Source organism: Emys orbicularis, chromosome 12 (genome assembly GCF_028017835.1).
Source record: "Emys orbicularis isolate rEmyOrb1 chromosome 12, rEmyOrb1.hap1, whole genome shotgun sequence".
In the NCBI taxonomy this organism is placed as follows: domain Eukaryota; kingdom Metazoa; phylum Chordata; order Testudines; family Emydidae; genus Emys; species Emys orbicularis.
In genome coordinates this window covers 1,022,592-1,043,301 of record NC_088694.1, presented here as the reverse complement: position 1 = coordinate 1,043,301, position 20,710 = coordinate 1,022,592, and the positions used below count along the sequence as shown (strand labels likewise).

At 63.2% G+C, this 20,710-nt stretch overlaps 1 protein-coding gene across 1 annotated transcript; it reads right to left on the bottom strand.

Annotated features, from left to right (window-relative positions):
* Positions 1-15,693: 15,693 nt before the first annotated feature.
* LOC135886904 (eppin-like) lies at positions 15,694-19,086 on the bottom strand. Its single transcript, XM_065414681.1, has 4 exons — positions 18,990-19,086; positions 18,502-18,678; positions 15,935-16,102; positions 15,694-15,704 (listed from the first exon to the last, which is right to left on the bottom strand). Exons 1-4 carry the CDS (start codon positions 19,084-19,086, stop codon positions 15,694-15,696), a joined length of 453 nt encoding a protein of 150 aa, XP_065270753.1.
* Positions 19,087-20,710: the final 1,624 nt, after the last annotated feature.

Sequence of the window (20,710 nt, the reverse complement as noted above, 5' to 3'; positions counted from 1 at the left end):
GCTCCGAGTGCACCTCAGTGACCCCAGAAGGTGAGAGCCGCTTGCTGCTGGGGGGGGGGGGGGCAGAGCTCACAGGAGTTTCCCTCAACGCATGCACCCCCGAGCGCCCCCGGCTCCCAGGGAGGGCAGGCCGGACTCTCGTTGAGCACTCTCCTGGGGTGGCCAGCAGGGTGGGGAGGGCCACACAGTTCTCCCCGGCCTCTGGGGGGAGTCACACCCCGGATATGGAGCCAGGGCAGGGGGACTGTGCTCCGTGCAAGGGAGTGGGGAGCTGGGGGGGAGGGGGCAGGTTGCTGGGACTCTCCTTCCCGAGGTGCTCCCTGTCCCCGAGGCAGGTGGACATGCGAGAGGCCAAGACCAAGCAGGGGCAGGGGTTGGGCTAGGCCAGGGCCAGGTCGGCCCATTTCCCGCAGGGACGCCCCTATCCCCACCCAGGGCTGCAGGCCCAGGGTCTGATGCCCCGTGACTGTGTATCGCAGTGAGACCCGAAGTCTGCCCGGCACTGAGGTTTTTATTTTAATAGTTTCTCTAATCTCCCGGAGCATTTCACAGTCACTATCACCATCCTGGTCAGGTGGTCGGTGATATATTCCTACTGCTACATTCTTATTATTCGAGCATGGAATTACTATCCATAGAGATTCTGTGGTACAGTTTGATTCATTTAAGATTTTTACTTCATTTGATTCTACGCTGATCCCGGGATGAGCCGAGTACAGAGCTCCCCAGGGGCTGACGGCCGCCTGCCTGAGCAGAGGCCGGGCCCGGGGCTCGCTCAGTCAGGAGCCAGAAGCCCAATCCCATAAACCTGCCCTGAATGATGCCAACTCCCGGCTGGCCTCAGAGACTGTAAGACTGGCAGATCCTTAACATGGACATGGGGCCTGCTCTCCACAAAGAGCGCTGGTGCAGAGGCTAAGGGCGCAAGGGGACAGTGGCTGTGGGATCTCCTTCCTTCCTCAACCACTCCCCTCCTGCACTTCAGTGAGCGGGCCGGGTCTGACTCCGTGTGGCTGTTGGGTGTTGCAGTGAGGCCTGGAGTCTGCCCGGCGTTACCAGGAGGAGCCGTCGGTGCCTGTGATGAGAAATGCCGTTCCGACAGCGACTGCCCGGGCGCCCAGAAGTGCTGCAGCAACGGCTGTGGCCTGGCCTGCATGGCGGTGAACCTTCTCGGTGAGAGGCGGCGGATCCTCGTGCAGGGCCTGTCGTGGATCAGTCCTTAGAAAGGCACATTCGGATCCACGGGTGGATTTTGAACCCGCTGTGTCCAGGGGACATTCAGCTGGCCCCGCTGTGCCCCAGACTCGTAGGGACCCATCTGCCCAGCACAGCCAGAGACCCTGCACCCAGCCCAGAGCTCCTGGTGGAGCTAGAGCAGACCCTGTAGAAAGAGACGTTCAGACTTGAGCTAACGCCCAGGTGACAGAACCCACCACCCCTCTAGGGGAGCAGTTCGCTCCCTGCTCCTTGCTTCTAGCCTGGACATGTGGGGCCCCAGCTCCCAGCCACTGCTCTCAGCTCCCTCTCCGTGCAGACAGCTGCAGACCGTGACCAAGTCACCTCAACCTTCTGGAGAAACTAAACAGATGGAGCTTCTGCAGTTGCTCCCTGCAGGGCGGCCTCCAGCCGCAGACTCTGCCCCTTCCCAGCGTGTCCGCCTGTCCGCAGTGAGCCAGTGGGTCCCTAGCCATAGACCGAGACCACTGGGCGCTCAGGGACTCGCTTACTGCTGGGACTTGGGCTGCGAGTTACCCGGTGCACACAGAGGTGGCATGGCCCACGGAAGCCTCCTTTTAACATCTTGGCAACATGTGCCCCATCCCCAGCAAGCCTCCCCTAGGGCGACCATTTTATAGGGTGTCACGGAGTGTGGGGGAGACCAGGCCCTGCACCCCCGGCTTCCTGCGATTCACCGTGACTCTCAGCCAGCCAGTAACACAGAAGGTTTATTTAGATGACAGGAGCACAGTCCAAAACAGGCCTTGCAGGTACAGACAACAAGACCCCCCCCGTTAGGTCCATCTGGGGGGGGAGGGCAGGGAGGCCAGAGCCCCATCTGGGCTCCCCTCCATTTTCCCAGCCAGCTCCAAACTGAAACTCCCTCCAGCCTCTCACTCAGCCTCCCCCCGGCTCCTCCCCCCGCCTTTGTCCAGTTTCCCAGGCAGAGGTGTCACCTGGCCTCCACCCCCCCCCCCCCCCAGGTTCTCATGTTACATGCTCAGGTCTCCTCCCTCAAGGAAAGTCTCCCACCCCCAATGCAGACAGTCCCAGCTAAACTCCCCTGCAACCTTCCCAGGTCAATACTCCCCCCTCAGTATTCAAAGAACACATCAAAAACATTTCCACTTCGTCACATCGGGACAGTCCCAATATTCGGGCCTTTTTCTTATATAGGCGCCTATTACCCCCCACCCTCTGTCCCGAACTTTCACGCTTTCTATCTGTCACCCTGGCCTCCCCCCTCTGTGATGTCCGGCCGGGGGTGCTGGCGGGAGCTGATCCGCATGTGCGCAGCCATTTGCAGACGGTTTGCTCCTGAGCTGCCCGGGCTGGTTACCCTGCTAGGACTCCGCTGTCCTGGGCAGCCCTGCTCCCAGCAGAGGGACAGGCCAGGGCAGAGGGCGCAGGAGTGATCTCTGAGGGAGGTGGGCACTGATTTCTCCAGCCCCTCCCTTCCCAGCGCACTGTGTGTCTCACCCTTTGGCTGCTCTGTCTCAGTGAAACCTGGCGTGTGCCCAGCCAGAGCCCCAGGGGCCAGCGAGGAGCCCTGTCTATCCCCCTGCGCCCAGGACAGCGATTGCAGAGGAGCCGCCAAGTGCTGCCCCCTCGGCTGTGGCCGCACCTGCCTCGCCCCTCAGAAAGGTGAGTCTGCTGCCCTCTCTGAACGCGCTGAGCCGGCCCCACAGGCAAGGCTCTCTAGACTCACTGCTGAGCAGGTGAGAGGCATCCGGGACATGCAGGGAAGGGCCAGGACCCACCGCAGAACCACGCCCTGAATGATCCCCACGCCCCAGCCAGCGGCTCAGACTCGGGCCATCGTTCCCACAGGGAGCTCAGTTCCAGGGGCCGGGGATGGAGCGTGGGGCACAGAGCGCTGGGGGCGAGGGGGCAGAGGACGTGGGCACAGCGCTGGGGGCGAGGGGGCAGAGGACGTGGGCACAGAGCGCTGGGGGCGAGGGGGCAGAGGACGTGGGCACAGAGCGCTGGGGGCGAGGGGGCAGAGGACGTGGGCCCAGAGAGCTGGGGGCGAGGGGGCCAAGATGGAGCAGAGTGAGGACAGACAGGGCGGGAGCGCTGGCTGCACGGAGGGCACATGAGCTGAGGCCGAGAGGGGACTGGCTGCTAAGGGCAGGGCCTGGGGGAGAGGACTGGACGTGCCAGGGCCCAAGCCAGGCGTGGGTCAAAGGACAGAGAGGGGGCGACCTCTGAGAGTGCGAAGGGCAAGGAGAGGCCAGGGAAGGTGCCAATGCAGCAGGCCAGGGGACTGATTCTGGGCCACCCTTCAGGCCTGGCCCGGCCCATTTTCCCAAGGATCCCCCCGCCTGCCGCCCCATTCCCGCATGGAGTCGCTGGGACGGGCTGGGGCAGCTCTGTGACTGGGCAGGGCCTCACCGCCATGCTCCCGGCCTGTGTTCCAGAGAAACCGGGGCTTTGCCCAGCATTTAAAATCAGAGACGAGGGGCCTCCCCTGACGCTGTGCCAGCAGGACAGCGACTGCCACAAGAGAGACAAGTGCTGCAGGATGGGCTCCAGCTACGTCTGTGCACCGCCCTCCCCCACGGCAGGTGAGACGGAACGTGCCCGTGTGGGCTGCTCCAGGTGCACCCCGTCACTCCCTCCCAGGGGCCGATGGCTCGAGGGCCGTTTCCCGGTGCAGGGGCTGGGATCCTCTGGAGCCCGGGACCTTTATGTGTGGGGGGGCAAGGGCACCAGGAGGCGGAGCAGTGAGGGACTAGGGGGACAGGCAGTGAGCAGAGACCTCTGACAGCATATGGGGAGGGTGGGGTGCCTATGAGGGGGGCTGAGAACAGAGGCAACCGGGCCTTTTCCTCCTAAGATACCGTCCTGGGAACGAAAAGGTCTCAGTGCAGGGAGTGGGGAACGGCTGGAACTCATGGGCGGAGGCTGGATGGAGGAGAAAGCAGGGTCTTTTGTCAGCCCCATTCCCCTCGTCCCCCCGATACCAGCTGGAGCGTTCGGGTTTGTCGGGATGGGGCGTCACTGCCCTGTGAGCGCTCTGTGTTGCAGCAGAACCCGGCGCTGGCCCAGCCGCCCCCGAGGGGCACGGTGGGCAGAGTTGCCGCAGTGACCGGGACTGCCCGGGAGCAGAGAGGTGCTGCAGCCATTGGTGCCGCGCAGAGTGCCCCGTGCAGGGCGAAGGTAAACCCCACGCTGTGCCATTGGCAGCAGGAATCCGAGCTGTGATCATCCCTCGCCCCCATCGCTTTGGTACTAATGCTGCCTACAGCCCCAGCCTTCGGCCAGTCGCCTTCTGGGGGGCAGAACTGGACTCTGGGGAACGGCAGCTCCCCTCCTGGTTGGTGAAGAGGGTCACTCCAGGGAGCTGCAGTGGTTTTAGAATGGGGCAGCACCCAGGGGCAGGGAGATCCTGGCTTTGCCCATCGTTACCTGGCATTACGGGGCGCGGAGCTGAGGGAAGGGAAAGGATAACGCTGGGCAGGGAGGGGGCTAAGTGTGATGAACGGCACACGGAGCTAGCAGTACGGGACAGGCACCAGGGTCCTTCTTCAGTCCTGGTCTGGCCCGGTTCCCTCGGGACACCCCCTTCCCCATGGAGCTGTGAGGCTACAGCTGGTGCGGCTCTGGGCCCAGCCGGGGTCTCACTGCCATGGGGCCGTTCTATGTAACAGGGACCCCCACATCTGGCCCAGACACCCCCGAGGGGCACAGTGGGCAGAGATGCCACAGTGACCAGGACTGCCCGGGAGCAGAGAGGTGCTGTAGCCATCGGTGCCGCCAGGCGTGCCCAGCGCAGGGCAGTGGTGAGTTTCCGTGCCCGTGCTGGGGGAATGGCAGCGACTGGCTCACGCTGGGAATACACTGACAGGACCGCGCAGGGGGTGGACAGGAACAGGGGCTAGAGCGGGGGTAGGCAACCTATGGCACGGGTGCCAAAGGCGGCACGCGAGCAGATTTTCAGTGGCACTCACACTGCCCAGGTCCTGGCCACCGGTCCGGGGGCTCTGCATTTTATTTAATTTTAAATGAAGCTTCTTAATCATTTTTAAAACCTTATTTACTTTACATACAACAATAGTTTAGTTATATATTATAGACTTCTAAAAAGAGACCTAAGAACGTTAAAATGTATGACTGGCACGCGAAACCTTAAATCAGAGTGAATGAATGAAGACTTGGCACAGCACTTCTGAAAGGTTGCCGACCCCTGGGCTAGAGGCTGGGCCTGCAAAGGGGCCTCTGCTCTCTGCCTGTCCCAGCAGGTCCGTTTCCCTGAGGTCTCCTCTCCCTCCACACATGGAGGCAGTAGGGGCTCGTCAGGGTCCGACTGCCTTGGGCCACCCAGTGTTCCAGCCGGCAGCCTGCCCGGCCACTGAACAAGAAGCCGTGGGGCCGGCAGGGAGCCAGAAATGCTGCTGGAGTGGCTGTGGCCATGCCTGCACCACCCTCGCCCGGGGAGGGACAGTCCCATGCCCCAGGCTCAGGCGCACCCCCGGGCCGTCTCCAGGCCCTGCCCGGCAGCCTTGTGCCTTTGTCCGGGGTCCCACCCACCTGGGCTCTCTGCCTCTGAGATGACTCGCCAGGCCCAGGGAATCCCCCTCCCCACAGGCATCTGGCTGCCTGGTGCAGAGAGAAGGGCACACGGGGTCCCAATGACCCCCTGGCACAGCCAGTGCGCCAGCATCCCACACTCCCCACGTCGGCAGCACCCGGCTTTTAGTGCCCAGCCCTCCACCTGATCACAGGCGGCTTGGGCCAGTGATGCTCCCTTCCCCGGTGGGCTCAGACCCCTCCCTCATCCCCTGGCCTTGCCTTGGCCTCCCTCTTGCCAGCTCCGTGACTGCCCCTGGCCTCTGTCTGCCCAGGGAAGCCTGGATTCTGCCCTGTGCGCAACGGGCTCTACTTCAGCTATGACTGCGAAGCCAGATGCCGAGGAGACGGCGAGTGCCCCGGGGCCCAGAAGTGCTGCCTGCGCGGCTGTGACCACGAGTGCTTGGCCCCTTCTGAAGGTAGGAGATGGTTCAGGTTGCCCTGCAGGCAGCCCCTCACCTGGGCAAGGCCGGGGGGCATCTGTGGCCTCCCAGCAGGGCAGTGAGACGCTGATCCTGAAGGAAGCCCCAGCTACTGCTACAGGGGAGAGACAGAGCAGAGCCAGTCCCTGCGGGTTTGTTGGGGTGGCTGGGATATGCCAGCCTGGCATGAGCCCAAGGCTCTCAGACAAGCTCCCAGGCATAGGGCCCCGGAGCCACCATATCTGTGCAGAGAGACAGGGCTCAGGGATCCCAGGGCTCAGCCTGCAAAAAACAAGTCACCCCGTGACTGTGACATCACGACAGACCGACCAGTGACGAGTCAGTCGGGAGCGTGACATCACAACAGACCAACCAGTGATGAGTCAGAGGGGAGCATGACGTCATGACAGACCGACCAGTAACGAGTCAGAGGGGAGCATGACATCACGACAGACCGACCAGTGACGAGTCAGTCGGGAGCGTGACATCATGACAGACCGACCAGTGACGAGTCAGAGGGGAGTGTGACGTCACGACATACCGACCAGTGACGAGTCAGTCGGGAGTGTGACATCATGACAGACCGACCAGTGACGAGTCAGAGGGGAGCGTGACGTCACGACAGACCGACCAGTGACGAGTCAGAGGGGAACGCGACATCACGACAGACCGACCAGTGACGAGTCAGAGGGGAGTGTGACGTCACAACAGAACAACCGGTGACGAGTCAGAGGGGAGTGTGACATCACGACAGACCGACCAGTGACGAGTCAGAGGGGAGCGGCCGTCTCAGCGGTGGGGCTCGGTGACCTAGGCACAGATCAGCAGCGCACCAGGAGAGCCAGTGGATCTGGTGGGGAGGGTGCTCGTCCCGTCACACAGACCCCAGTGAGCCCCCTCACTCCTCTGCCTTCTGCTTTCCAGAGAAGCCCGGCATCTGCCCCCTGACAGACGGGATAACGTCCGATTCCCCCTCGTGCAAGTCCTCGTGCGCAGAGGACAAGGAGTGTGCAGGGGACCAGAAGTGCTGTGACAGTGGGTGTGGCCGGACATGCCAGGCCCCGGAGAGAGGTAACTAGAGCAGCAGGGCTTGGCTCCCCTCACTCCAGCATGGGGCTGTCACCCCTGTTAGCATCCACTGGAGCCCCCTTGCCCCGCCGGTGCATCCCCAGCAGAAAAGGGTTAACGCAAAGGGTTAATGCTCTGGGCTGTGATGGCCAGTGGCTGTGTGCGAGGGAGGCAGAGGGCAGCTGGAGACCCCCCCCTCCCACGCCAGGTGCTGCCTGTGCTCCAGCGCGCCGATGGGCCAGGAGCCCCCACTCCAGCACAGGGGTGCCCGGCGCAAGGTGTGGAGACGTCTGCTAAGCAGCCGTTCCCCAGGCTTTGGGCAGCCCTGCGTCAGGAGCTGCAGCTGCTGAGCGGGGCTGGGTGGTGGGGAGGGGAGCTGCAGCCCCCTCTGGACTCCAGGGCGAGGCTGGAGAGCCGGGTGCCGGCAGAGGCAGCACTAAGAACCCCCCCAATGCAGCTCCAAGAGGCCAGAGGGTGCAGCAGGATGGCCTGGCTGGCTGTGCCATTGCCCTAGGGAGGGTGTGGTGGGTCCCCACTGTGACACCCCCTATCCAGCAGCCTCCAAACCTGCCCTCCCCCCCTCTCATCAGAGAAACCTGGCACGTGCCCAAAGCAGAAGCCCTGGCAAACACTGGTGCCGTGCAACGAGCAGGACGCCTGCGCTCATGACCGGGATTGCCCCAGGCAGGAGAAGTGCTGCTTCGCCGGCTGTGCCATGCGCTGCGGCCCCCACTACAAAGGTAACCAGCTAGGCTGCAGCGACACCCCCCAGAGGGACCAGCCCCATTCATCCGGGGCAGACTGGCAGCCCAGGGAGAGAAAGGGCCCTATGCCAGGGCAGGGCAGAAGAGAGAGGGTGGATGGGGGTGCAGGAGCCAGGAGTGAGCTTGGGCTGGAGGGGGCTGAGAGTCTGGTGGGGACCCTCCCCCATGGGCAGTTCTCATTACAGGCTGATATGGAGGGTCCCCTGCCTGCCACGGAGGGGTTCATTGTCCCTCTCTCATCCCCTCCCGCTCCCCAGAGCATCCCGGTGCCTGTCCCAGGGCAAAGGCCTGCAGCGACCCGAGGCAGCGCCGGTCAAACCAGTGCCTGGACGACCATGTGTGCGAGAGACACGAGAAGTGCTGCGAGACGGGGTGCCGCCGGGAGTGTGTGGCCGTGCACACAGGTACGGCACTCTCCCTTCCCCGGCCCTGGGCTTCCCTGGGCTCTGCGCACCCCTGTGATCAGGCGTCCGGGTCCCCTGCTGTCTTACAGAAAGCGAGGACAAGTCTGGGGACGGCACCACGGGCTCCTGCGTGGACGAGTGCAGGGCTGACGAGGAGTGTCCCAGAGGACAAAGATGCAGAAGCAATGGCTGTGGCCGTGTCTGCCAGGAAGTCTCCCGAGGTGAGGCTAGACCTAGAGCCTGGGGGCAGCATGGAGTTTGGGCCTGCACAGGCCACGGACCAGCGTGCAAAGGGGCACTGCTCGGGCGGGGCCCCATGCCAGGGAAAGGAGCCTTGGTATCGCTGTGCATGAGCAAGGGAGGCTTCCCTCTGCAGTCACTGCTCACAGGCCGTGCAGGGCTGATGTGAAGGTCTAGCCCTCAGCGTCAGGCCCTTCCCTGCACGTCAGCACTGACCGAGCCCGCCTCTCCCAGGGCCCAGACGTCAGCGTCTCTGCCGAAGCTGGCAGGGGTGTTTCTCTCCTGGCCAGGACCCTCGTTCCTGCTTGGGTCGAGCTCTGTCCCAGCCAGGTTCTGTCCTGCCCTCGTGCCTGGAGTGCGGGAGACGCTGTGCCTGACATCAGTCCCGTGGCTGGATCGCTCCCCGGGCAGGGGACGGTCTGTGCTGGCCGTGTTGTTGTTGCTCATTTATTCTGGTCGTTTTGGGCTGCTGTGTGTTTATCCTGGAGAAGGCTGGTCAGAGCAGCGCCCCAGGCATGGGGGAGGTTTGGGGTGGCCCCTCGCTCCTGTGGGAGCTTGTTCCAGTCTGGGGCCAGCCCCAAGGCAGTTCTGTCTCCTGCCCAGATGAGCTTTACCCTCCTGGGGCGGCTCCATCCCAGCCTCATCCCAGTGCTCTAGGCTTGGTTGGACGTGCAGGGCCCAGGCCCTGAGCACTTTGAAGATAAGGCCTGGGGCTTTGAAGTGGAAGGGCCCCTTCAAGGGTCTCTGGGCACCCAGAGGGCAGCGCTCTGGGGCCTTCTGTCACCCTGGTTGGGCCAATTCCCTCAGGTCCCCTGTTCCCACATTGAGTCGCTAGGCTCCAGCAGGACAGGTGTCTCATGGGCACATGGCCGCTCTGTGTTGCAGGCGTCTGCCCGAGGCCCCTGGGCTTTGGGCCGTGCGTGACATTGTGCTTTGCTGATGTGGAGTGTCCCAGGGGACAGAAGTGCTGCAGCAATGGGTGTGGCCACGTCTGCATGACGGCAATCACCGGAGGTGAGCTCAGGCCAGGTCAGCCCTGCCCCAGATGCAGGCGCTCCCGTCCATGCGGGGCCCGGGGATGTGCCCCTAGCTGAGCAGGGAGGAGGGGTCGGGGTCACTCAGGGAAGGGGCAGGACCCCAGCCCCAGTAACCAGCCCTGAATGATCCCGCTGCCCCACAGGCCCAGGAGCTCAGAGTTTCTACTCAAACTGCTTCTCTCCTTCCTGAGCCCTCTTCCCATGGGCAGGGCCGGCTCCAGGGTTTTTGCCGCCCCAAGCGGCGGAAAAAAAAAAAAAAAGCCGCAATCGTGATCGGCGGCAATTCAGCAGTAGCTCCACTGTGCCACTTTCTTCTTCAGCGGCACTTCGGCGGCAGGTCCTTCCCTCTGAGAGGGACCCAGGGACCCGCCGCCGAAGAGCCCGACGTGCCGCCCTTTCCCCTTGGCCGCCCCAAGCACTGCTTGCTGAGCTGGTGTCTGGAGCCGGCCCTGCCCACCATGGGGAGCTCCCAGCTCCAGATGCCGAGGGCCGGAGGCTGAGCCCATGTCCTGGGGCTGTTCTATGTTCCAGGGAGACCCGGCCTTTGTCCAGAGCCCCAAGGGAAAGGCCTTTGTGTGGAGCGATGCCGGGAGGACGAGGAGTGTCCCAGGCGGCAGAAGTGCTGCAGTAATGGGTGTGGTCACGTCTGCATGTCCCTGATCTCTGCAGGTAAATTTAGTCCCTCAGCGTTAGCGTCTCCAGAGCTGAGCCCTGCCCCACTCGCGGACTCTGAGCTCTTGGGGCAGGGCCCGTGTGTGGCCAGCGCCCAGCACCACAGGGCCCTGGCCTCTCGGTGCCACCACCAGACATTGTGAAATTATTCCTCCTTCCCTCCCCTGCCGCGTGCACCGAGAGCTTTTCTGTGAGGAGAACAAGGGCTGGGAGGCTGGGTAAGACCGGCCCTGCCCAGTACAGACAGCTGGGTCCGCTGGCATCTCGCCTCTTTGCCACGGCGTTTGTGGGCCTGCCGTGCCACCAGCGGGGAGGCGTGGATCCTCCCAGCGTCACAGGCGGGGTCTGGGCGGATCCTTCGGAGATCTGCAGTGAGAAGTCAGCAGGATTTGGGGAGCCGGGGGGGCCTGTCAGGGGTTTTATGGACACAGACACTGCAGCTCGGAGGGGGCGCTCCACCCATGAGGGTGAGCCAGCTCACCCCATCTGGAGGAGTCCAGGCGCCACGCAGACGGGTGGCTTCTCCAGCAGCAGCAGAGGCCCTTTGAGGGTGCGTCTCCCGTCAGGAAGTAGCTGAGGGAGCCTAGCAGTGAGCCACCCCTGGGTGCTCCCATGCACACCCCCATTCATCCTGCAGCTCAGGCCATGACAGGGGTCACCACTGGCCTTCCCCAACCTGGCAGAGTTCTCACAGCTTAACCCCCTCCCTCTTAGGGTGAAAGTCTCCTGCCAGCTGGGACCTTCTCCCGCCCGGCCCCCGTTCTGCATCAGCCTGTGGCTAATCAACCCCTTCCCCTTCTCCTGTGTCCCCTGTGGCTGGAGTTACTGTGCCCTAGAGAGTAGCTGGAGGGACCCGATCTGCGGCTGGGGAGGCGCTTGGCACCTGGGGGCAGGAGGGGCAGTTTGCAATGTCACTGGACTCCCTCCTCCAGCTGCTTCTCCCCATCCCAGCCCTGGCTGCCCCTTGCTCCCCATTGCCTACCACAATGTGCCCAGGATGCGGAGGGCCCATCCTGGCTCCGCTGGGAGCTGGCACCGGGGTGTGATGGCCTCAGCAAGGCCCAGCCAGCCAATCAGAACATGGCTCTGGGCAGTCAGGGTCGCCAGCCAGATCCTAACCAACCCCCGGGTGCTGGGATCCGTGGGTGCTACCACGCGACTGGGCCCACCGGCTCCCTAGCACACCCCCGTACAAGGCCGTCTGGTCTCCTCCTGCTGCAGAGAAGCCTGGGACCTGCCCACCGGACCCAGCAAAGTGTCAACACGCAGCCCCCCCGGAGTGTGACAGTGACGGCGGGTGCCCTGGGAGGAAGAAGTGCTGCTTTAGGACGTGTGCCATGCGCTGCATAGACCCAGAGGAAGGTACCAGTCATGCAGCCAATCACTGCGCACGGGGGTGTAGGGCCGAGCGAGCGCTCACGGCTCTGGCTGCACCGGGCCCGTTGGGAGGGGTGTGCCGCCCCCGGCTGCTGGCACAGATCGCTGCACCGGCCTCATTCCTATCCAGGGGCACCAGGCCCTGCTTCACCAGGGCAGGACCCGGGTACCTGACTGCTTCCCAGCTTTCCTATGGGACAAGGAAACTGGGCATAGGCTGGTGCGGAGCCTGACGCTCCCCCAACACGTGGGTCCCCCCCAGAGCTGGAATAGGGCTGGGACAGGGTCCCCAGGAGCATGTGGGGTGTTCAGCAGAACGTGGGGCAGGGAAAGGGGTAAGTCTGTGCCCAAAGCTTGGAGAAACGTGTCCCGTAGCCCGCCCATGCTGTGAGCACTGAGCTTGTTTGTGTTTCAGATGCTGTATAACGAGCGGGCCCAGCGCCACAGGAGCTGAAAGGAAGCCGCACCTTTATCACGGGACAGCCCATCGTTCGAACCCCCTCCCGCCTGCTCTGCCCATGTAACCTCCAGACCACAACAGACTCCCCAGCAATAAAGCGAGTGCCGGTGCCAGGCCTGAGTCCTGTGTTCCCTGCCGAGCTGGGCTTTCCAGCCACGAGCCCGCCCGGCGGGTCCCTCTGGGCGCAGCTGAGAAGATGCCAGATTTCCTCAAATCCGCCTTGCTGGAACCACAGAGCGGAGCCACCTGCAGGCCCGACGCCAGCCCCGGGGGCGGAGACGCAGCCTCCTGCCTGCTGCCACCTCAGCCCCAGCGCCAGCCCAGCCCTGCTGAGCCGAGGGAAAACGGGGCACCGGGATGAGTCCTGCCCCATTATTCAGACTGAACTCAAGCCACTCGCTGGCTCTGCCCTCAAGTCCCACCCCCTGAGCGCCTCCCGTCCCGCTGCCTTGGGGCTCCAGAGAGCCCCCCGTAGCCGGGGGGGAGCAGAGCGCTCTCCCCCCAGAACCCAGGCACGCACTGTAGCTCTGCTCCAGCGCAGCTTCCCGCTCCTGGTCCTCGTCCCCTCGGCTCCCCAGCTCGGGCGCCAGGCGGTGTCAGAGCGGAGCCGCCTCGGTTATAAAACCGGCCGAGCCCAAGTAACCAAACAAAGGCAACGGGCCTGTGCCGGGGGCTGCCCATGGGGCCCCCTGAGTCTTGAGCTCCCCTGGAAGCGTCAGGCCAGGCAGCAGCACTCAGCCGCCCTAAAACAACCCAGCAGCAGTCGAAGGACAAAGGGGGTGTCCCCCAGGGCCAGCAGTTGCTATGGGCAAGGGGGGCAGTTGTCCCCTCCAGACTTAACTAGGGCTGTAGGCTCCATTATCCCTTTGCTCCCCCACCCGACTAGGGAGACAATCGTTAGGAAAGCAATAATTGCCTCATTCTTCTCATGCTGCTCTGAGGGGCAGGCGATGCTCTCCGTGCCCCCCACCAGAAATCTTCTGAAAAACTGCCCTTGTTCTCCCCACATCACTGCCCCTGCTAGGGGGTCTGCACTCCCACCACACCCCCCCAGCCCATTGCCTGGCCATCTCCCCAGCTCTCTAGGCTGTGATTAGTTGTCCCCCGGGTGCTTGAGGAGGCTGTTGTGGTTTCACTTGCCATTGGGCTAGGATCCCAGCTCACAGCTGTGAAACCCCAACCCCTGAGCATCACAAAACCGAACCCCTGCAGCATGCCCCTGGCCTAGCAGGGCTGAGCTAAGCTCCAGCCTGGGAGCAAGCAGGGAGATCAGCGAAGGGACAGAGCTGGGGACATGTTTCAGGCCAGGCACAGAATGGCACAGCTGACGTGGTTGCCCTGTGCAGAACCCAAACTCCAGGCGTGAGCCATTTCCATGTGTTCCCAAGCCCCTTCTAAAGCCCCAGCAGAGACCTCACTTTGGCCCATATGTTTGAACCACCCAGTTCTACTGAGCCCTGGGCTCAGGCCTCCCTTCCTGCAAGCAAATCCCCCAGAGCTGCTGCTAGACCCTGTCCCGGGAGCCCCAGACACATCCTAGCATCAGTCAAGGGAGCTGGGCCCGGCAAGCAGCTCCTCCCACACAGCAACAAGCCCCAGCAGTAGGGGGAAGGGAAACCCACCTGTATTTATAGGGTTTGTTTCCCCAGCCTCACCAATCACAGGGCAGAAGAGTCCATTTGGGTCCAGAAGGGGAGCTCTGGCTTTGTGTGCATGGCTGTCTGCCCTGCTAATGAGAGGCCAGGCCCAGAATGGACTGGATTCTTTGTGGGTCGAAGCAGAACAGACCTGCAACCTGGGGGCAGGGGGGATTGATTTGATTTTCCCATTTCCATTGCCTGGCAAGCTGGTTCCACCAACCTGTCTGAGTGGACTCTCCCAGGGGAGGGGTGGAGCCAGAGCCTTTAAATTCATCTCCTGAGGCTGTGCCCAGGTTGGCTGGGGCTGGGTGTGGGTGTGGGTGTGGGTGTCCGTGTCCTGAGCTGTGAATTTGGCAGCGTCTCTGTTTGCTGCTATAAGACCCCTATGTGGGTGATGCCCCAATTTAGAACACATCAACTCTTCTTCTACTGGGGTGGGGTCTCCTGGCTGCTCCCTGGCCAGCTCTGGTGGGGTGTGAGGGGTGGGGGCTTGGTGACAGGCATGGCTGTGGACTTGCAGTAACCCTTTCCAGGGAGAGTTTTTCAGCTGGAGCTGAGCGTCCTGGGGTGATAATGCCCCTGCACCTCTAGAAATACTTGTTAGTGCTATTTCAGTGATGAGGCAACAGACCCCGCCTGAGGGGACGGGGGGACGATGGTTTATTTTTATTATAGTGGAAGGCGAACGCTCCCCCTGGGATCAGGCCCCTTGGGCCAGATGCTGTGCAAACACAGAAGAGACAACCCCTGACCCAGGGAGCTCACCCTCCACCCACCCAGGCAAGACAAGGGTGGCAGGGAAATAGAAGCACAGAGACCTGCCCAGAGTCGCAGTGCAGAGATTTGAACCCAAGTCTCCTGGCTGCCAGCCCAGTGCCTTATCTTAACCACGTTGCCTCTTCCTGGAGCTGGGTGGGTGTCTGAACAGGGCAGGCCCAGCAGATAAAAATGGGTGGTTCTGACACGAAGGATGGGACGGGAGAGCGCCAGCCAAAAGAACTAGAAACTCATGAGACGGTCCAAAGTACTAAGCGCTGGGTCTCGTTCTTTGCTGGCTGGGGCTGTTGCTTGTGCCCCGGCTACGATTTCAGGCTTTTCTGCACAACCATTGTTTTAAATGAAGCTGAGATTCCTGTGCTCCCATGACTCCAGGAGCTGGGGCTTCAAGGAAAGCACGTGCTGGCACGAGAGTCACTGTAGCAAAGGGTGCAGAGCAGCAGGTGGGGAGGAAGGGGATCATGGTGGGGCCTTGGCAGGGGACCCTGCTGCCCATACACTAGGGCTGTGCACTCCCAACACCCGATGTGCCCTGGAGTCCGAAGTGCCCCCCCCAACCCCCTCCAGTAGGGAAGCAGTGGCAGAGTCTGCACTGCAGCCAGAGGTGCGTGCACAGCTCCCTCCCCTCCCAAAGGCAGGAGTGACACAACCTACTTCTGTTTGAAAAGGGTCAGTCCTTGTATTTAACCCCGCAGACCCCTGCGAGGTCCCAGGAAAAGGGGGTTTGGCTGATAGCCCCTCCCTCCTGCCTGCCAGCGCCGCGCCCTGTGCTAAGCGTTAACACGCAGCACACACGTCCATGGCTACAGAACAGCAATGGGGCTGGGGCCAGCTCGGGGGTCGCACAAGCTGGCTCTGCATCTGGGAGGCAATGCAACCACCTCCAGCCAAACCCTGCTGCAGTGTCCGGGGGAGCAAAGGTCTGGGCTTCCCAGGCAGGGAGAGTCGTTTCCCACAGAAAGGGACAAGGAATTGTGCCCAGGAAGACGGTCACCAGCCAGGAACGGCAGCTTCCTCTTCCGCTCCCCTATGCTGGCCAGGGCTAGGCAGTGCCTGCAACAGAAAGGCAATGGGGTCAGGCCCAGGGCGTGCCCACGGCACCTCTCCTTCCCAGCTCCCTCCAAAGATGGCCCTTCCCCCACCTAGTGCGTGGGGCGGCTCCCCCTCCCTCCCAGACTTGGGGGCCTGCTGGCATCCTGGGCACCGAGCCCTGGCCGGAGAGGCCCAGGTCCCAAGGCAGCCCTGGGCCCTGCCCCTGGCACTGGGCCGCATGCTCCATTTACCAGGCTGCCTGCAGGCCTGCAGACATTCCTCCTCCGTCTCAAAGTTGTTCCTGTTGCCGCCGCAGCCGCCATACACAAACTCCTCGCAGGCCTGGCTGGACCAGTTGTAGAAGAAGCGCGGGAACCTGGCTTTGCAATAGCCGCACACCGACGGCAGGTGGCAGAGATCTGCAGAGCAAGGGGGGGCTGTGAGAGGGAGAGGGGGACGCTCCAACTGCCTCTGCCATCCAGGGCATCGGGGCGCTGTGCTCAGAGGGGCCTGCGAAGTGGGGCGGGGGTGGAGGGCAGCAGAGCCGTTCTGTTGCACACGCCCCTCGTCCAGTCACCTGACACCATGCCCATGGGCACAATCACACCTGGCATCAGACCCATCCTGCCCCCCAGCTGCACAGCTCGGCTACCTCAGGCCTCCTGCCGAGGGTCAAGGCCGGCCCCACAGGGGAACTCCAAGCCCAGGCGCGCGCTGGCTGCAATGGCGCGTCTGCCTGTTAGCGCAAAGGGGCCGTGCCCACTGCTGGGGTGAGCGTTACACGCGGCGTGGCAGTGGGCGCATTGCTAATGCCCGGCCCATTCGCCGGGGACCCCATGCAGAGGGCAGCATCCGCCCAGCCAAGAGCTGGAGCGAGTTAATGAGTTGGTAGCTGGACCCGTCGGACGGGCTCGTCCCAGCCAGGGAGGGACCGCGGCTTCTCACAGGAGAAGTTGCTTCCTGGGCATAAGCCTCACCCCACAGGCCACTCCCCGATGAATGAGTGACTGGGAACCATTGGATCCCCCCACCCCGACCCCTGGGAGCGAGGGGGGATCAGTCGCAGCCTTGGCTATGGGGAGGCAGCGTGAGGCCCCTGCACCCAGAGAGCGTCACGCCTCAGAATGGCCCAGCGGCCACAGACCTACAGCTGCAGAGAATCATCTGTGAGATTCGCGCCCCCCCAACCACTCAGGCGTGGGCTGCTCCCCGGCTCCGAATCATGGGGCAAGCCCAGCTCCTGTCTCCCTGTGCCGAAGTGGGAGATTTTCTTGTTTGTTTTCTTGTTTTCGGTGGGGTTTCAATGGTTTGCATGCGGAGGGGGTGGGACTCAGTTTCCCTGGGTGTTACTGGTTTAACGAGGTGAGGGGAGAGGGAGTTTGTTGTTACAGAGGACCGGAGAGGGAATGTGGGACCCCAGCCAATGGCCTGGAGGATGGAGACCCCAGCCACCGGACCCGGAGACCCAGCTCAGGAATCGCAGCCGGTTCTGGCCAGTGGGAGAACAATGGGCTGCAGAATGAGGAGCCAGTGACCTAACCAGCCTGTTCCAGCCAGAGGACAGAAGAGGGGAGAGGAGGCCCCAGTTTACGGCCCTGTTTACCTGGAGAGAAGACAATGGACGGAGGCGGGGCCTGGGGCCGGTGATCTCAGATGGCCAGCTGGGAAGCAGGGGGGCTCTGGGCTGGAGAAGGGGAGCAGGCAGAGCCCACCTGGATGCAGAGACACTGGGATGTGCTGGGCTGAGGGAGGCCAGGACTGAGGCCCTGAGAGTTTACTGTGCTGTGTTCAACTCTCAATAAACCCTCCTGTTTTATGCTGGCTGAGAGTCACTCCGGTCTAGAGAACAGGGTTGCATCAACCCCTTCGGGGATGGAGGCCTGGGGGGTCCAGAGCGAGGGGACTCCCTGAGGTGGCCCACGGCGAGAGACGGACGTGCTAAGGCTCAGAGAGGTGCGGCTCCAGGAGGTGGAGTGGACCCCCGAGAAGGGCTGTCTCACTGAAAGGGGCACCCCCCACGGACCGCAAGGAACCAAGAGTGGGCACGATCTCTGAGTCCGTGACACTCCCTCTACACAGCAAGCGGCCAGCGCCTCCGGCACGTCTACACAGGGGACCCACTGTGGGGAGCAATGGTGGAGACGGGTGCAGCAGGGCTCGGGTACATAAGAACATCAGAACGGCCAGACTGGGTCAGCCCAAAGGTCCATCTAGCCCAGTATCCTGTCTGCCAACAGTGGCCAATGCCAGGTGCCCCAGAGGGAATGAACAGAACAGGGAATCACCAAGTGATCCTTCCCCTGTCGCCCAATCCCAGCTCCTGGCAAACAGGCTAGGGACACCATCCCTGGCCTGTACATTAGCTGCGTTGCCATCCGGCCGTGCTCTGAGCCACTCCAAAGGATGGGGGGGGGGGGGGGCATCCTCCAGCTGAGCCCCGCCTGCACGAGGGCCGGCACCACGGCTGCCACCACCGTTCCCCCCCCTCGCACTGCGCTCTGCCTACACAGTGCACCTGTGAGCGCGTTCCCTGAGCGGTGGCATGTGAGAGTGAGAGGCCCCGCAGGCTCTGCCATGGGGTGGGGATGGTGGAATCAGGGCTCCCCCGGGGGGGGTCACACAGTCTCAGCCCGGCTCCCTGTGCTTGGAGGAGGAGGAGGCCGCTGCCCCCCGCCCAGCAGCAGCCTCCCTACGGCCCTCGGGGTGCTGAGCACCCAGCGCCATCTCGGCCCGTCGGGCCGGGCACTCTGCTCTGGGGGACCGGCCCAGCTTCGGCTCGTTCCCAGCTACGGGGGGCAGGGGCCAGGACTCCCCGTACCTGTCACTGGCATCTGGCAGGTGTAGCCACACTCGTCCGGGCAGCACTTGGCATGGCCGGGGCAGTCGGCGTCGGTGCAGCAGGTGGAGCAGGAGTTGTTCTCCAGGCAGGCAGTACAGTTCTTCCCATCAAACACGCCCCCCACCGGGGCCACCTTGTAGCAGAAACCAGCCTTAGCTGCAAAGAGAGACGGGTCAGCGCGCGCTGACCGGGCGGCTGCAGAGATCCACAACTCCACCCTGCACGGGGGCAGGGGCCTGAGCACATGGGAGGGATCCCCAGATGGGTCTCAGGTCTGGTTTGGCTAGGCATTGCCCGCCCCTCCCCCGGCACATCCACCGTCTGCCCCATGTCCTGCGCAGCCCATGGACAGGCAGCTCCCACGAGAATCCAGCCCCCATCGCCACTGGGAGCTCGTCCCTGGGCTGAACGCCCCCAGGTGCCGCCACCTGTCCGCTGGCACGGCAGGGCCCGTTCTCAGCACTCACCAGGCGCCGTGGTCGACCTGTCTCCCCCAGACGCAGCAGGCAGCTCGGCCCACAGCGAGAGCAGGGCCACCAGGAGCACGATGCCAGCCGACTTCATGGTGCTGTGATACCGGGTCTCGGTCCTCCGGGCTGAGGCAGGGCAGATTTAAGCTGTCGGGCAAGCGGGGCTGGCGCAGCACAGGGAGGGGCTGGCTCCCAGGTGGCCTGTCCAGACTTGTCGGAGGCTGACTCCCAGCTCATTCCAGGGATCCGCCCTGCCCAGCCAAGCCTTGGGCGGTCACCTGGGGAGAGCAGCAAAGGGGAGGAGCCGGCCAGTGGCACAGGTAAGCCAAGGCTCTTCCTGCGAACTGGGTCTTCATTGCGCTGAGCCTCATGGCTGGGCTGTATGTCACCAGGGCTGCTGGGGGGGCGGGGGGGGGGAGGAACGTGCCCCGCCCAGCGGCAGAGCACCCTGGTTATCTCCAGAGACCCCGTGCACCGCGCCCCAGAGGACAGGCCCAGCAGAGCGGTCCGACCCCAGGTTAGGGGGGCCAGCAGCCAAACAGCAACCGTCAGCAATGGTTTGGGCCCAAGCCTCTGCCTCACTAATAAAATGGCGACGCCCCCCCAAGCTGGGCAGGAGGGGCCGGGGCTCCCCAGAACCACATGCCACTCCCTGAAAGGTGCAGGGGTTGATATTGACCAAGCCCTGACAGCTGGGTGCCTCTAGCTCTGGGGTGGCCAACCTGGGGCTCCGGAGCCGCATGCGGCTCTTCAGAGGTTAATATGCGGCTCCTTGTCTAGGCACCGACTCCGGGGCTGGAGCTACAGGCGCCAACTTTCCAATGTGCTGGGGGGTGCTCACTGCTCAACCCCTGGCCCCAGCCCCACTCCACCCCGGGTGGGAGGCGGAGGGGGGAGCTGACGGGGGGCTGCTGACATGTTACTGTGACACTGGTAAATTCTGGCTCCTTCTCAGGCTCAGGTTGGCCACCCCTGGCCTAGCTCCTCCCCATGGGCACGCCACAGCGTGAGCAGCAAAGGGACACGCTGGGCACCGCAGGAGGCTGGAGCCTGGGATTCTACTTCAGCGCCAAGAAAATCCATGTAAAGCCGCTGATTTGGCGCAGGGCTGATGTTTAGGTGTTCGGACCCCTGTGGACGGAGGGCTGGGGGCAGGCGGTCCAACGCTTTACTAGCAGAGCCCTAGCTTGATGGAAAGGGAACGACACTCAACGGCACTCGGTCAGGGAAGAGTCCCGGACAGATACACGGGCACCAGCTCCATCAACAACCGAAACCACAACCCAGCTCCCCCCAGCAGTATCCCAGCCCCGTTTCCAGAGCCCGGCCCCAGGCACAGCAGCTCAGCAGGGCTCCTGGGATCTCCCATGTACAAGGAGCAGCCCTGGCACTGCCCTTCATTCCCACCCACGCGCTCACGTGCCGGCGTGGGAGGCTTTAATGTGCTTTGTGCGTTTCAGCTTCCTGGCTGCAGGGAGGGAGAGCAAAGCGGGTGAAGGACACGATCCAGGCCAGCAGCCTCCTCCCCCCTGGAGCCTGGGACTCAAATATTCCCGGGGGCTTGGTCCCATCCTCACACCCCGTATTTTCTTTTCACCTGAGCCCAGAGTAGGCCTCTGCTTCAGGGAGGTGGCATGGCCACCAGCCTCCCCCTGGACTCCAGTCCCTCTGGACCTGGAACAAGCACAGGTCCCCTGTGTCCATCTCCTTCCCCCAGG